This window comes from Peromyscus maniculatus, chromosome 2 (genome assembly GCF_049852395.1).
Source record: "Peromyscus maniculatus bairdii isolate BWxNUB_F1_BW_parent chromosome 2, HU_Pman_BW_mat_3.1, whole genome shotgun sequence".
NCBI lineage: Eukaryota > Metazoa > Chordata > Mammalia > Rodentia > Cricetidae > Peromyscus > Peromyscus maniculatus.
Window position 1 is genome coordinate 67,763,115 of NC_134853.1, and position 11,026 is coordinate 67,774,140.

The 11,026-nt window shown below is 52.0% G+C and overlaps 1 protein-coding gene and 1 long non-coding RNA gene across 6 annotated transcripts in view; one reads left to right on the forward strand and one right to left on the reverse strand.

The window, feature by feature from the left end:
• Tln1 (talin 1) overlaps window positions 1–10,931 on the reverse strand; it is a 32,529-nt gene extending 21,598 nt beyond the window's left edge. For 2 of the 5 annotated variants that reach the window (XM_006986007.4, XM_076564085.1), the window contains exons 1-11: window positions 10,796–10,931; window positions 5,172–5,334; window positions 4,851–4,948; window positions 4,416–4,545; window positions 4,163–4,315; window positions 3,837–3,979; window positions 3,613–3,740; window positions 2,886–2,946; window positions 2,043–2,147; window positions 1,510–1,665; window positions 101–202 (exon numbers count right to left, since the gene is read on the reverse strand). In XM_006986007.4, the coding sequence (XP_006986069.1) occupies window positions 101–202; window positions 1,510–1,665; window positions 2,043–2,147; window positions 2,886–2,946; window positions 3,613–3,740; window positions 3,837–3,979; window positions 4,163–4,315; window positions 4,416–4,545; window positions 4,851–4,948; window positions 5,172–5,301 (1,206 nt within the window). In that variant the 5' untranslated portion in view covers window positions 5,302–5,334; window positions 10,796–10,931. Of the gene's footprint in view, window positions 1–100; window positions 203–1,509; window positions 1,666–2,042; window positions 2,148–2,885; window positions 2,947–3,612; window positions 3,741–3,836; window positions 3,980–4,162; window positions 4,316–4,415; window positions 4,546–4,850; window positions 4,949–5,171; window positions 5,335–6,726; window positions 6,866–10,671; window positions 10,693–10,795 lie in introns of those variants that run through there. The other 3 variants (XM_076564088.1, XM_076564086.1, XM_076564087.1) reach the window with 2 other exon arrangements.
• On the forward strand, window positions 6,726–10,987 carry LOC143271835 (uncharacterized). Its single transcript, XR_013049073.1, has 2 exons — window positions 6,726–6,858; window positions 10,683–10,987. It is a non-coding gene; the product is annotated as an uncharacterized LOC143271835 (long non-coding RNA).
• Window positions 10,988–11,026: the final 39 nt, after the last annotated feature.

The following is an 11,026-nucleotide window of genomic DNA, read 5'->3' on the forward strand; positions in this document are numbered from 1 at the left end:
CCTTGGGCCTGTTTCTAGAGGGCTGGCCGGGGGCGGGGGGCGGGGGCGGGGGGCTGGGGAGCAGAGCCGAGGAGTGCACAGGCTGGGGGGCAGCGCTCACCTTCTTAAGGATGATGTCGATGTAGCCGGCGATGAGCTGTGCGATCTGCTCGCCTTCAGTCGTCTGTACTGAGTAGTAACCGTCCTGATAGTCTCCAAAGTCCTATGGTGACAAGGTGGGGGAGGGGGCTGAGCAAGAGACAAGACTCTACCCAGGGGGAAATGGAGGAGGAAAGGCTCCAAGTCCACCTGGCGAAGTGAATGCCCATGCCAACGACCCTCCAGGAAGCCGGCCCACCTTTCTTCAACCACTGATTTCTTGACCTCCCTTCCTCGAGGGGACTTTCTTCTGAGCAGTGGCCTTTCTGCTACAGTTGCAGATACAAGCCGTTTAAAAGTTCTCTTTTACCCTTCCCCAGAGGACACAATTGGGAGGACATTGTTTATTAAATGACCATACTTGAAGGTTGGCAAAAAGATCCAAAGTGGAAAAATAGCATCTATCATTTCTATTCCCATTATCTGGCACTCTATCAAGTTGGTATCAGTATTCAATTTATAAGCTCAAAATTATAAAGCCAGAGGGAAAGAATTACTGTAAATAGCTGGAGCTCAAAGAAGGGAGGCGTGTCTTCCTATTAGCATTTCCTCACATTCACATATCCTCAGCTGGCCGTAGTATGTTCTGTCGACTTTACTCTTCTCTTTTTGATACTATCTATATAGCCCTGGATGGTCTGCTAGTCACTAATTAGTCCAGGCTAGCCTCAACTCATAGCAATCCCCTTGCCTCAGAGTGCTAAGTGCTGGGATTCTACTCACAACCATGCCCAATTTTGTGTGTGTGTGGTACTGGGCAGGAACTCCTGTCTTGACAAATGCTAGGCAAGCCTGTATCACTGAGCTTACAGCCCCACTGTGGTAGTTTGAATGAGATGCCCCCTCCCACAGTCTTAGGCATTTGAACACTCGGCTGTGCTGTTTAGAGAGGCTTAGGAGGTGTGACTTTGCTAAAGAAAGGATGTCATCGGGGGCAGGCTTCGAGACTTGAGCCATTGCTGGTTTGCTCCCCGCTTCCTGCTTGTGGTTTAAGATATGGTCTCTGAGCTCACTGAGCAGCCACCATGACTGCTTCAATGCATTTCCTAGTGATGACGGTGGGCTCTTATCCTGCTGGAACCATAAGCCCAAATAAAGCCTTCCTTCTGTAAGCTGCCTTGGCAGTGCGTCTCAGCACAGCAACAGGAAGTCAAGAACACTCTCCACGCCTCTGCTGAATTTAAGGCGTGTATCCATCACCTCTTCCACTTATGCATCATCCACCCCCTGAGTTTCTCTATCTGCTCTAACCTCCACTTCCCACAACAGTTCTTTTTTTCTGGAGTCCCCTAAAGGAGGGAGGAAAGACCTTTGTACTAGCTCTTCTCGGATGATCCCAAAGCCCTTCCTCGTTGGAATCCCAGCACCCACCAGAGTAAAGCTCTTGGGAGAGGCAGCCCAGCGTTTGATGTTGGTGAGGCTCCACTCCTGGATCACCTCCTTCGTCTTCTCGTCCACACGCATCACACACTCCTTAGTGATGCCCAGCAGCCTGGGCACGAGTTTATTCTTCCCCTTCATCTTTTCCTGTGAGACAGAGGTTGCAGTTGGTGTCATGGGTTAGAGGTCAAATGAGAGGCAAATGCTCAGATCAGCTCTGGACCACAAGGGCTGCTGAGGAGCCAGGAGGGCTAAACCACTGTGTCAGGAGCAGGCCCCGGACAAAGCCCTACTGCAGAGGACTCTGCTGGCGAGAGGAGGAGGCGGCGATGGGGACTGAAAAGAGGCAGGTTTTTACATGGTCAAAGCATGTAATTTAAATTAAATAAAAAAAAAAAAACTCTAAGAATTAGATTCCTGGGAACTGGTAGGAAAGACTGAGGGCAGAGTCAGAGGAGTCTGGAGAGACAGGAAAGGGTAAGAGTTAGAAACAAGGAAGACCCGAAGAAGGGGCCAGAACCCACCTTGACTAGGAAGAAGGAGACGCCGTAAGTCTTGAGGGAACGGGCCAGCTTCACATAGCGTACCTTGGCCTCAATTTCACTCATCTGCCCACAATTCTTGTGTGCCTTCAAGTAGGAAATGGGGAAAAGTTAGCGATCTGGGGATAGTATTGCAATGGAAGAGTCAAGCTGGGATGTTAACTGTAGTGACAGAGTATCATGGGCACACAGAAAGATTTAGGAATGCAAGAGACGAGGGGATGCAATGTGGGCTGGCTAAGGAGCCGGAGCAACGTACGGAATAAAGCTAAGGAACTTGCAGACATTCTAGAGATGGGACTGGGGAGTTAAGAAGAAGGAGGATCCAGGATCGTCAGAGTTCACAAAGAGAAGGTCTTTGGGGCTGAGTATTCAGAGTGGGAAAAAAAGATGACACAGTCATTTCAGGTGCAATAGCCCAGGGATGCTCCTATCTGGCTTCCACCGTGCAGGCACTATTATCCCAGACAGACAACACAAGGATAATACTGAATTGTGCCAGGCATGGTAACTCATACCCACTATCCCAATACTCAGGAGGCTGAGATAAGAGGATTGCTGTGCGTTTGAGGCCAGCCTGGGCTACAAAGTGAGACCCTGTCTCAAACAAAAAGCAAAACCAAAATGGAAATTCCATAGCAAAACTGGTGACGAACTGGGACTAAAATCCAAATCTTCTGCTTTCTTGGCATAAGACGGGGGGAGAACAGCTTGGAGAGCAGAAGCAGGTGAGCAGAGACGGAGAGGAGGTGGGGGCCACTTAGCCAGGAGAATCATGCAGCCAAGCTCCCGGGCCACCCAGACACTTTCCCCTACCCCACTCACCTGAAAGATCTTCCGCTCTCCCTTCTGCTTCACATACTCCTTGGGCAGGAAGTCCTTTAGGCTACACCAGAAAAGGGAGGGTCAGCATGTGATGGATAGCATCAGGGCCATGTGGGCCTAGAGGTTTGAGGAAATGTCTAGGACAGCATCATCTCTGAGAGACTGAGGAAACTGGTCTGCACTGGCTTTTGAACTAGTGGGAACTCAGCATGAGCTCCTGAGCGACCTGTGCCTTCTTGGGGGAGGGGGGGATAGAGGAAACTTAAATTGGCGGCCTTGTTTTCTGAGAAAGAGGGAGCCAAGAAGAGAGGAGACTCCTTAGAAGGATGGCCATGCACTTAGGAAACTCAGAAGGCCTTACTAAGGTCTTTGCATCTTGAGAAATAACAGTGAATGAAATTTGGGGAACCTTTAAATCTAATGTTCCCCACAAGGAAATGTTGTCCTATTTTACTTTGGCTAATATAGCAAATTCTTCAGAGAATCTAAAACAAACAAAAACAAGTTACAGGGGACAGGGCAGAGACACTGAACAGCATTCACTCTCTGATGGGGCCAGTGAGGAGACAGTGGATGACTGTGGCTGAAGTATGATGACCTGTAGGTGTCAGATCCTCATACCTTGGAAGAGGAAATAGGGGAAAGGCTTGGGATGCAGACCGGTCCACTGGGTCCCAATGGCAGGGGGTTCCAAACCATGACAGGGTATGGGACGTGGGTCACTTACTCAAGGAAGCCAGCCTTGTGCTTTTGCTCATTGTGAGGTCCAAACTGGATCTGGCATTGGAAGCCTGCAAATTCACAGGCCTTGTCAAAGGAGACGGGGTGGGAGCCGTTCAGGATGTCATCTCGTGCCTGGAGAACACAGAAGGAACCAATGTTGTATGGTGCAGGGACAGCCCTGTTAACGTCTGCCCTGCCCATCTCCCCCGATCCAGGTCTACTCCATACCTGCACGTAGAGAAGGTTCAGCTGCACAGGGTCCCGGGAATCCACATTCTGGTCCGAGTAGAAGAACTTTCTCCGCAGCAACAGTGTCTCATGCTCCTCTACGCCCTGCTCTCTCAGTGTCCGCCCATGGTCCAGCCAGTTCACTGGAACACAGACAGCGCCCTCAGCACCAGCCCCGCGGTCCTCGTGCCGCCTCGTGCTGGGTTCTCAGCTCTTCACGCCTGCTTCCCTCATCAACATGTAAGTTCCATGACTCGGGGTAAGCACAGGGTAAATGGCTGCCCTCCCTCCCCTCCATTCTCAAAGACCCTTCTGGTCCTGCTTACACTCATCATCTGTGTGCAATTTCTGCTTGAGTTTCTCCATCTTCTTCTCGTCTCGCAACAGGGTCTTGTCTTTTCTTAGGGTCCCGGTCCCCTCGTCCTTTTTCTCTTCCATCAGCTCTCGAACCAGTGAATACTCATCGTGGTTGGTGATGCCTAGGGAAAGGGGATGGCTTGCTACCTCCTCAAGCACAAGAGCCTTTTGACAGAGTTGGGACGTCCTGGCCCAGGCCTTTGCCCTCCCAACGACCCTTACCAATTCGGGCACAGATGGTCATGAGCATGTCAGTGACAGTCTTGGAGTCATCCACCATGATGGTCTTCACAGTTCCATCTAACATCCGGATCTTCAGGGGTCTTTGTTTCTTCCTGTACTCCATGGTGTCCTGTAGGAGCCGGGAAATGTAGTCAGGGCCTGTTTAAACTAGTTCCCTTCACACAGCCAAGGAGAAGGGAAGTGGATTTCTGAAAGGAGGACTATGGGGCTCATCCAAAAGGAGTTTTGACTGCTGTAATTGAAAGCCACATGGGCACGCTGGGGGTATGCGGGCCTGGTGTGTGCAAAGCCCGGGGCTGGGGAAGGAACTGGTAATGAGGGAGGAGGAGAGAGGAGGGGCAGAGACCATTATAGTGTGGAAACTAGTGAGACGTCGGGGAGAGGACGCAAGTGGTCACTGATGAAGACACTCACCCCATTTCGGAGCATGTAGTAGTCCAAAGCTTTCCCAGCCTCCAGCCATATACCTTTTTTGGGGTCATCATCTGACAGAAATAGCCCAAAGTCGCTGGCTGAAAGAGATGGTGGATCACCTTAGACTTATAAAAAAACGCCACTGTGGCCAAACAGTTACACCACTGTCTCTGTATATTATTTTCTCCTTAGACTTCAACAGGAGAAGAGACACTGGAGCATAAGCCTGAGAGGTGAGGAGTCTTAGAACACAATGTGCTAAGAGCCGAGAATAAGGGATGGAAGATTCCTGCCCCCCACCACGTGGGTAGTCAGACTCACGAGGGCCAGCCACGGCCTCTGGGATCCGCTCACGAATCATGCGGCAGGCATCATACACCATGGTGGACGGCTCAAACTGCATCGTCTTCACCACATTCCCAATGCTGATCTTCAGCGAAAGGGCAACCATGGTGACGGCTTCTGCTCTTCAGCCTGGCTGTACCTGGCCCGTGGCGTCACAGCATTAGCGTATACTCTCACTGGAGTCCCCCAGACAGTCCCAGGGAGAGGACTTTCAGGGGACTCGGCACAAGAGAAAATAGTAACATTGTTTGCCCTATTGAATGATCTCAAAGGTGAAAGGCTGCCGCTATCAGATGGCTCAGCCCTGGCCATCTGAGGCATCCCAGAGAGGCTGGTCTCTGAGTACAACGGCAGGCCTGAGCTGTAGTGTCTCCTGAGGACACCGTCCGCCTGCACCACTGGAATTTGCGCCTCTCTGGTTCCCAGTGCCTGGGGCTCTCCTCTTTTCCCAGCGCTGCCTCTGCTTGTTTTCCACTCTTCCTGGGTCAGTGTTTTTCCTTTTCTTTGTCTCCCATTCTGTCCTGGGATTTTCAGAGTGCTGCCCTGACCCATCATGTGACCTTCCCCCTCAGCTTTTGCCCTCTTCTTGGCAAAATGCAGAATCCCAGGGGCTCTGGAACCCCGCAAATAGTCTGTAGCTAGCGTGGTCAGGGAGACCTACTTCTGTCCCTGCTCTCTTCCAACCCGAAGGGTCTACGCAGGGCCTCCCAGGGAGCTGTGCAGTCAAGGCAGAACTATGATCCTGTCTACCGACCTCAGAAGTGACCCAGCCAACACTTCCTGAGAGGAGAAAGTTCAAGGCAAGCCAGACAAAGTGCCCAGACCATTAAACTCAGTTTTTGACCCTTCTAAGTGACCACGTTGACACTCCAGCCTTACCGCAGTCTCACACTCTCCTTCATCAATCCTTCTCCGACTGTCCCCACCTTTCCCAGGTACCCAGACAATGCTTCCAGTGCAGCTCAGCATTTGCAAAGCCAACTCCTTGCCTCTACCTTCCAGCCACCACTTGTCAGTGGGCTAAAGAAGGCGCTATGAACGGCAGATTGCATACAGGCCCAAGGAGGACAGGCCTGCCCAGCAGCTGATGATGTGAACCAATGTGGTATGTGACTGAGTGCCTCTTAACTAAGAGGGAAGGGACGGAAGGCAGCCTCCCATTCCCTACCTGGCAAACTGCTAGCCCAAGGGGAAAAGCAGGACTAGGGAAAGACTGGGAAATAGGTGGGTGTCACGATAGGGAAGGCACTGGAGAACCAGGTGAGTTAGGAAAGGGTAGAGGATAAAGAGTTTGGGAAAGACGGAGCAGGAGAGTGGAGACTTGATAGAAACCAGATAGAGCTGTAGGAAATAGCTGGAACAATGACCAGGAGAAAGTTTCTGACTATACACACAGGCCAGGATTGCAGAAGCAAAGTGGCATAGCTTGCTCTCCATCTTTACCCAGACGAGAGGACCCTCCCAGCCCTTCGGCCCCAGCTCTCTGCCCTCTCCTTATTCCCAGGGAACCTTTCCCAGTAGTGGGACAGACCTGGCTGTCAGAGAAGCAGGAGTCCGAGGAGCCGGAGCAGGACTGAAAGGACCCTTCAGCCTAAGCTGAAGCTGCATGCATGCCCCTCCGCCTCATTTCCTCCGGACATATGGATACCCACTTCTTCCTCTGGTAAGACCCTGATAAGAGAGTTGAGTCATGCCTGCCCTAACTTCCAGACCGTTCTAAGTAGTTATCCACACAATTAATTGAGCGTGAAGGGAAGTCAAGGAATTGGACACTGAGTTTGGACTAGTGGCAGACAAGATCCTTGGAAGCGTGAGTAGAAGCTATCTGCTTCCTGTCCTGATCTGAGAACCCTGGCCCCCTTCTATCATGTTTTATGAACAGCGACAACACCCCCTCCATGTCCCCCTCCCAGAGAACTCCTCCTCCCTCAATACATTCCTGAGATGCATTCCAGAGGCGTTGGGCAACTGGAGGGGGGGAGTGGAGGACAGGAGGTCAGAACCCAGCAAGGAATGGAATGCAAGTATACTAGGGCTAAGGAATTTGGGGGGACATGGAGAATATCATCAGTACAGGTACCTACGAGAGGGAACGAGAGAAAGACAGGGAGGTACAAAGGGGACAAAAGGAGAGAGCGAGCTGAAGACAGTCAGAATGTACGAGGGTTGGGGGAATAACACTCAGTCTGTTACCAAATTTGGCCTCTGAGTCCTCAACCGCTGGGAGGGGGAGGGGTTTGTGGGTGAGACTGACACATCCGGCCTCGGGCTGCTGCGGGAGGCTCATTTAAGGCTGGACTGGGCAGCTGATGGGCTGGACCTGACTTCCTCCACCATAGGGTCTTCCTATCCATACAGGCATACTCATTCTCCAGCAAGGCACCTTAGCCTACACACACGACTCTTTCCCACAAAGCTACTTACGCTGTCTGTACACAGACCTTATCTCGGCCTCACAGCCCCTACAAAAGATCTATCTTCTTGTAGGTACCACCCACCCACCCACACAGCTTCTCACCCGCGCACCAGGCCCCAGTGCCCAGGTTCCCGCAGCTCGCCTTCCATTGTGCACACATTTCCCTCTATGCATTCTTTGGAGGGCCCGTTGCGGGAAGGCCCTGGGCCAAACTCTCAGTGGCTGAGAACCAAGATGAGTAAGACCTAGACTTTGCTTTCCGTAGGTTGCCAGCCTTCCAGGTGGGTGGATAAGCTAAATACAGAGTTACAACAGAGGGCAGGATGTAAATAGAGCCAGAATGTGTATGCTCAGAAAAGGGATCCCTTTAGGTTAGGGAAGTGGGACCCAAAAGCATTCCCGAAAGGTATCATTTGCAGTTAGGATTTTAAAAACATGAAGATAATGAGAAGCAATAGCGATGTGCCATTTATTGACTATATGTTAATTGCATTGCATACATAATTTCAGTCAATCCTTACAACAACCCTGCAAGGTAGGTGTCATCACTTCCATTTTTACAGATGAGGAAACCGAGGCTCCAGAATGTTAAATACTTTCCCAAAGGACTTGTCCAAATAGTAAGTTGTGAAGCCAAGATTCGAACCCAGGTCTCTCTGACTCCAAAGCCCAAGCTCTCTCCTTTAGGTCAGTCGAAGATGAGGCAAAGGTAGCATCCAGGCAGAGAGAATAGCATTAGCAAAGGTGGAGAGGCAGGAAATCGTGGAGGAACATTCAGGAAAGTGAGTAGGCAAGCTGGCTGAAGCGCAGGGTACCTGCAAGGGGTGGGGAAGTCAGGGTTAAGATGGGAAGGCAAACGCTGAGCCAAGAGCAGGAGGAACTGAACTGCCCGGAGGGGAACAGGAGGTCAAGGAACTCTGAGCGGGGACATCCCCAGAACTGGATTTTAGGGCAACTTTGGGGCCAGGTTAGGAGACTGTTATTAGTAAAAGAGCTAATGAAGGCAGAGTTAAAGCTGTGTGGAGAGGAAGCTGCCATTCAGAGGAAAAGTAGAACAGACAGTAGAACCAATGAGCCTCAACTCCCAGAAACCTGAGCCCCAAGTCAGCCTCCTATGACCAGGAGCCATTTGTTAACGGGACAGCTTCATTAAGTAATGCGACTAGGGAAGGGGATGGGATTCGATCAGGATGGGAAGGTGGGATGAGCTGGGGGAAGAGGGATGGGATGCGATAGGATGTGTAGGAAGAGGCAGATGGGTGGAGCTACTGACTACATCAGACCGCCACTGGGGATGACAGGGGGAGGTGATGGCAGGAACGAGACATGTGCTGAGCATCTGAACCAGATGAATGATTCCATGGATGGTGACTAAGCTGGGGAATGACAGAGTGAGGTCAGAGGCCAGGTCAGGCGTTTTAGACGAGCTAGGGATGTGGTAAGTGGCTAAATTAGGCTGGGGCTGGGGTAGTGACAGGACACTGGCGGTGTCTAAGCAATGCTGGGGTTGGGAGGGGCAGCATGGGGTAGAGCCCGCGGCTGAATCAGGTTGGGTAGGGGACAGTACTGTGGTCAGCGGCAGGGTCAAGCCGGCAGTGACATGGGAGTGTGGTCAGTGGCCTGGCTGGGCGTGGGATCAGTAAGACCCAATTTCCTCTTTGGGTATCACTTCCTCTTTTCCGTTGGGGAGTGGGGGAAGGGGACCTACAGCTGGACCTAGAAGTTAAAGGGGACTCAGGAACTAGGGGGACACCCAGCAAAAGCTGGGGGGAGGGTGTCAGCAGCTGACCGGGGGGTGTGCAGGTAGGAGAAAGTGCTTTATGATGATGGAAAAGCTCAGATCTGGGTAATGGGAACTAAAGCAGGATGTGTGGATGAAGAGATGGGGAAAGAGGATGGGAATGGACAGCTAAGATGGACAACAGGGAAAAGCTCAAGGCCAGGAAAGGATCTATAAGGAAGTACAGAGGGTGGGCAGTGTAGGGCCAGGGACCAGAGACTGACAGAGGGCAATGAAGCTGTATGGTTAAACTGTCACAACTCAGTGGAAACAGTGTTTCCTTGGTCAGCTTCCCCCTCAGTCTCCCGCCTCCTCTTTCCTAGTCTTCCCCACTTCGGCCTAGACCTCGTCTCTCCACTTCCCACCTTCCACCTAGTAAACAGCACAGTCCAGAAATCCCTGCCTCCAGCCATGGTGGCTTCAGGAAGTCTTGGGGGTTAGGTAGCAGAATAAAGAAAGCGGAGTCCCAGGCGTCAGTAGTTCTAGCTGAAGCCCAGGACTGTGGCCTGAAGTTAGCCTGTCGGCTCTGGGTAAAAGAAGCCTCTGTGGTTACTCAGGAATAAGGGACCTCACCACAAAACAAAGGCAGTGACTTGCCGCCAACCTCTCCCGCTTTTACCTGTTCAACTGTAGCTGCAACCTTGACCCCGATGCTGTCACAATTCCTAACATTAACCCTGACTTTAATTGGTTTCCTAATTCCCCATACTTTGACACTCATCCCTTTCATGGCAGACACTCGTACTAATCTAGCTTTTATTTTTAAGCCTACATCCCTCCACTAAAGCTTCTTTCTAAAATTGCTTCCTAATTCACCTTTTCACTGTTCATTCTTAATATTAACCATGACAATGGCCTTTAATCCCTAAAACGGGCTTCTAAGCCAATTCCTGTTGTTGATCCTTAACCTGATCCTGTACTCTGATTTATGCTGGTCATTTCCAGAGAACAAAATAATGACCTCAATCTAAATGTCACCTACACCAAACAGACTTGACTCATGAAGCTAATGCTTAAAATTGAGTCCAGCTTCATAACTTCTACCTTGCCTCCTAAACCCGACCTAATCCCAAACTCACCCAAAGCTTTCCTAACCACATACTCACTATCTGCTAACACCAAAGGCCATCCCCGCCCAGCGCCTCACTGCCACCCCAGCCCTCACCCTCCCCCAAACCTAGCAGAGACAAGAGACCTGCCCGCTCCCACGAAAGGGGCCTGCCTCTCGCACCACGGCTAGCTTCATTCCAAACCCGAAACGAAACGCGCTGGACGCTGACCTCCCCAACAGGACCGGACCGGACACAGGATATGCAGGAGGATCGGGGCCCCGCCCGCCGCTTCCCGGGCTGGCCTGTGCCCGCAGCCCCACCTAGACGCTCCGGCGCGGCCCGCCTGGCCTACCTGCGCTGCCCGGCTCTGCGCCCCGCCCGCCGGCCCGCTACCCGCTCTGGATTCTCTGGGTTGCACTGGGGCTCCGGCCTCGCCCTCCCTTCGACACTCTGGTCCACTTCCGTCCTGGAAACGTCCCCCACCCGCCGGCGGCGCCCTGGGCCCGCGCTCTATGGTCGCGCAGACTTCAGGAAGCTGCTCTAGCCGCAGCTCTCGATGCTCGGGCACCCGCGAAGCCTGGCC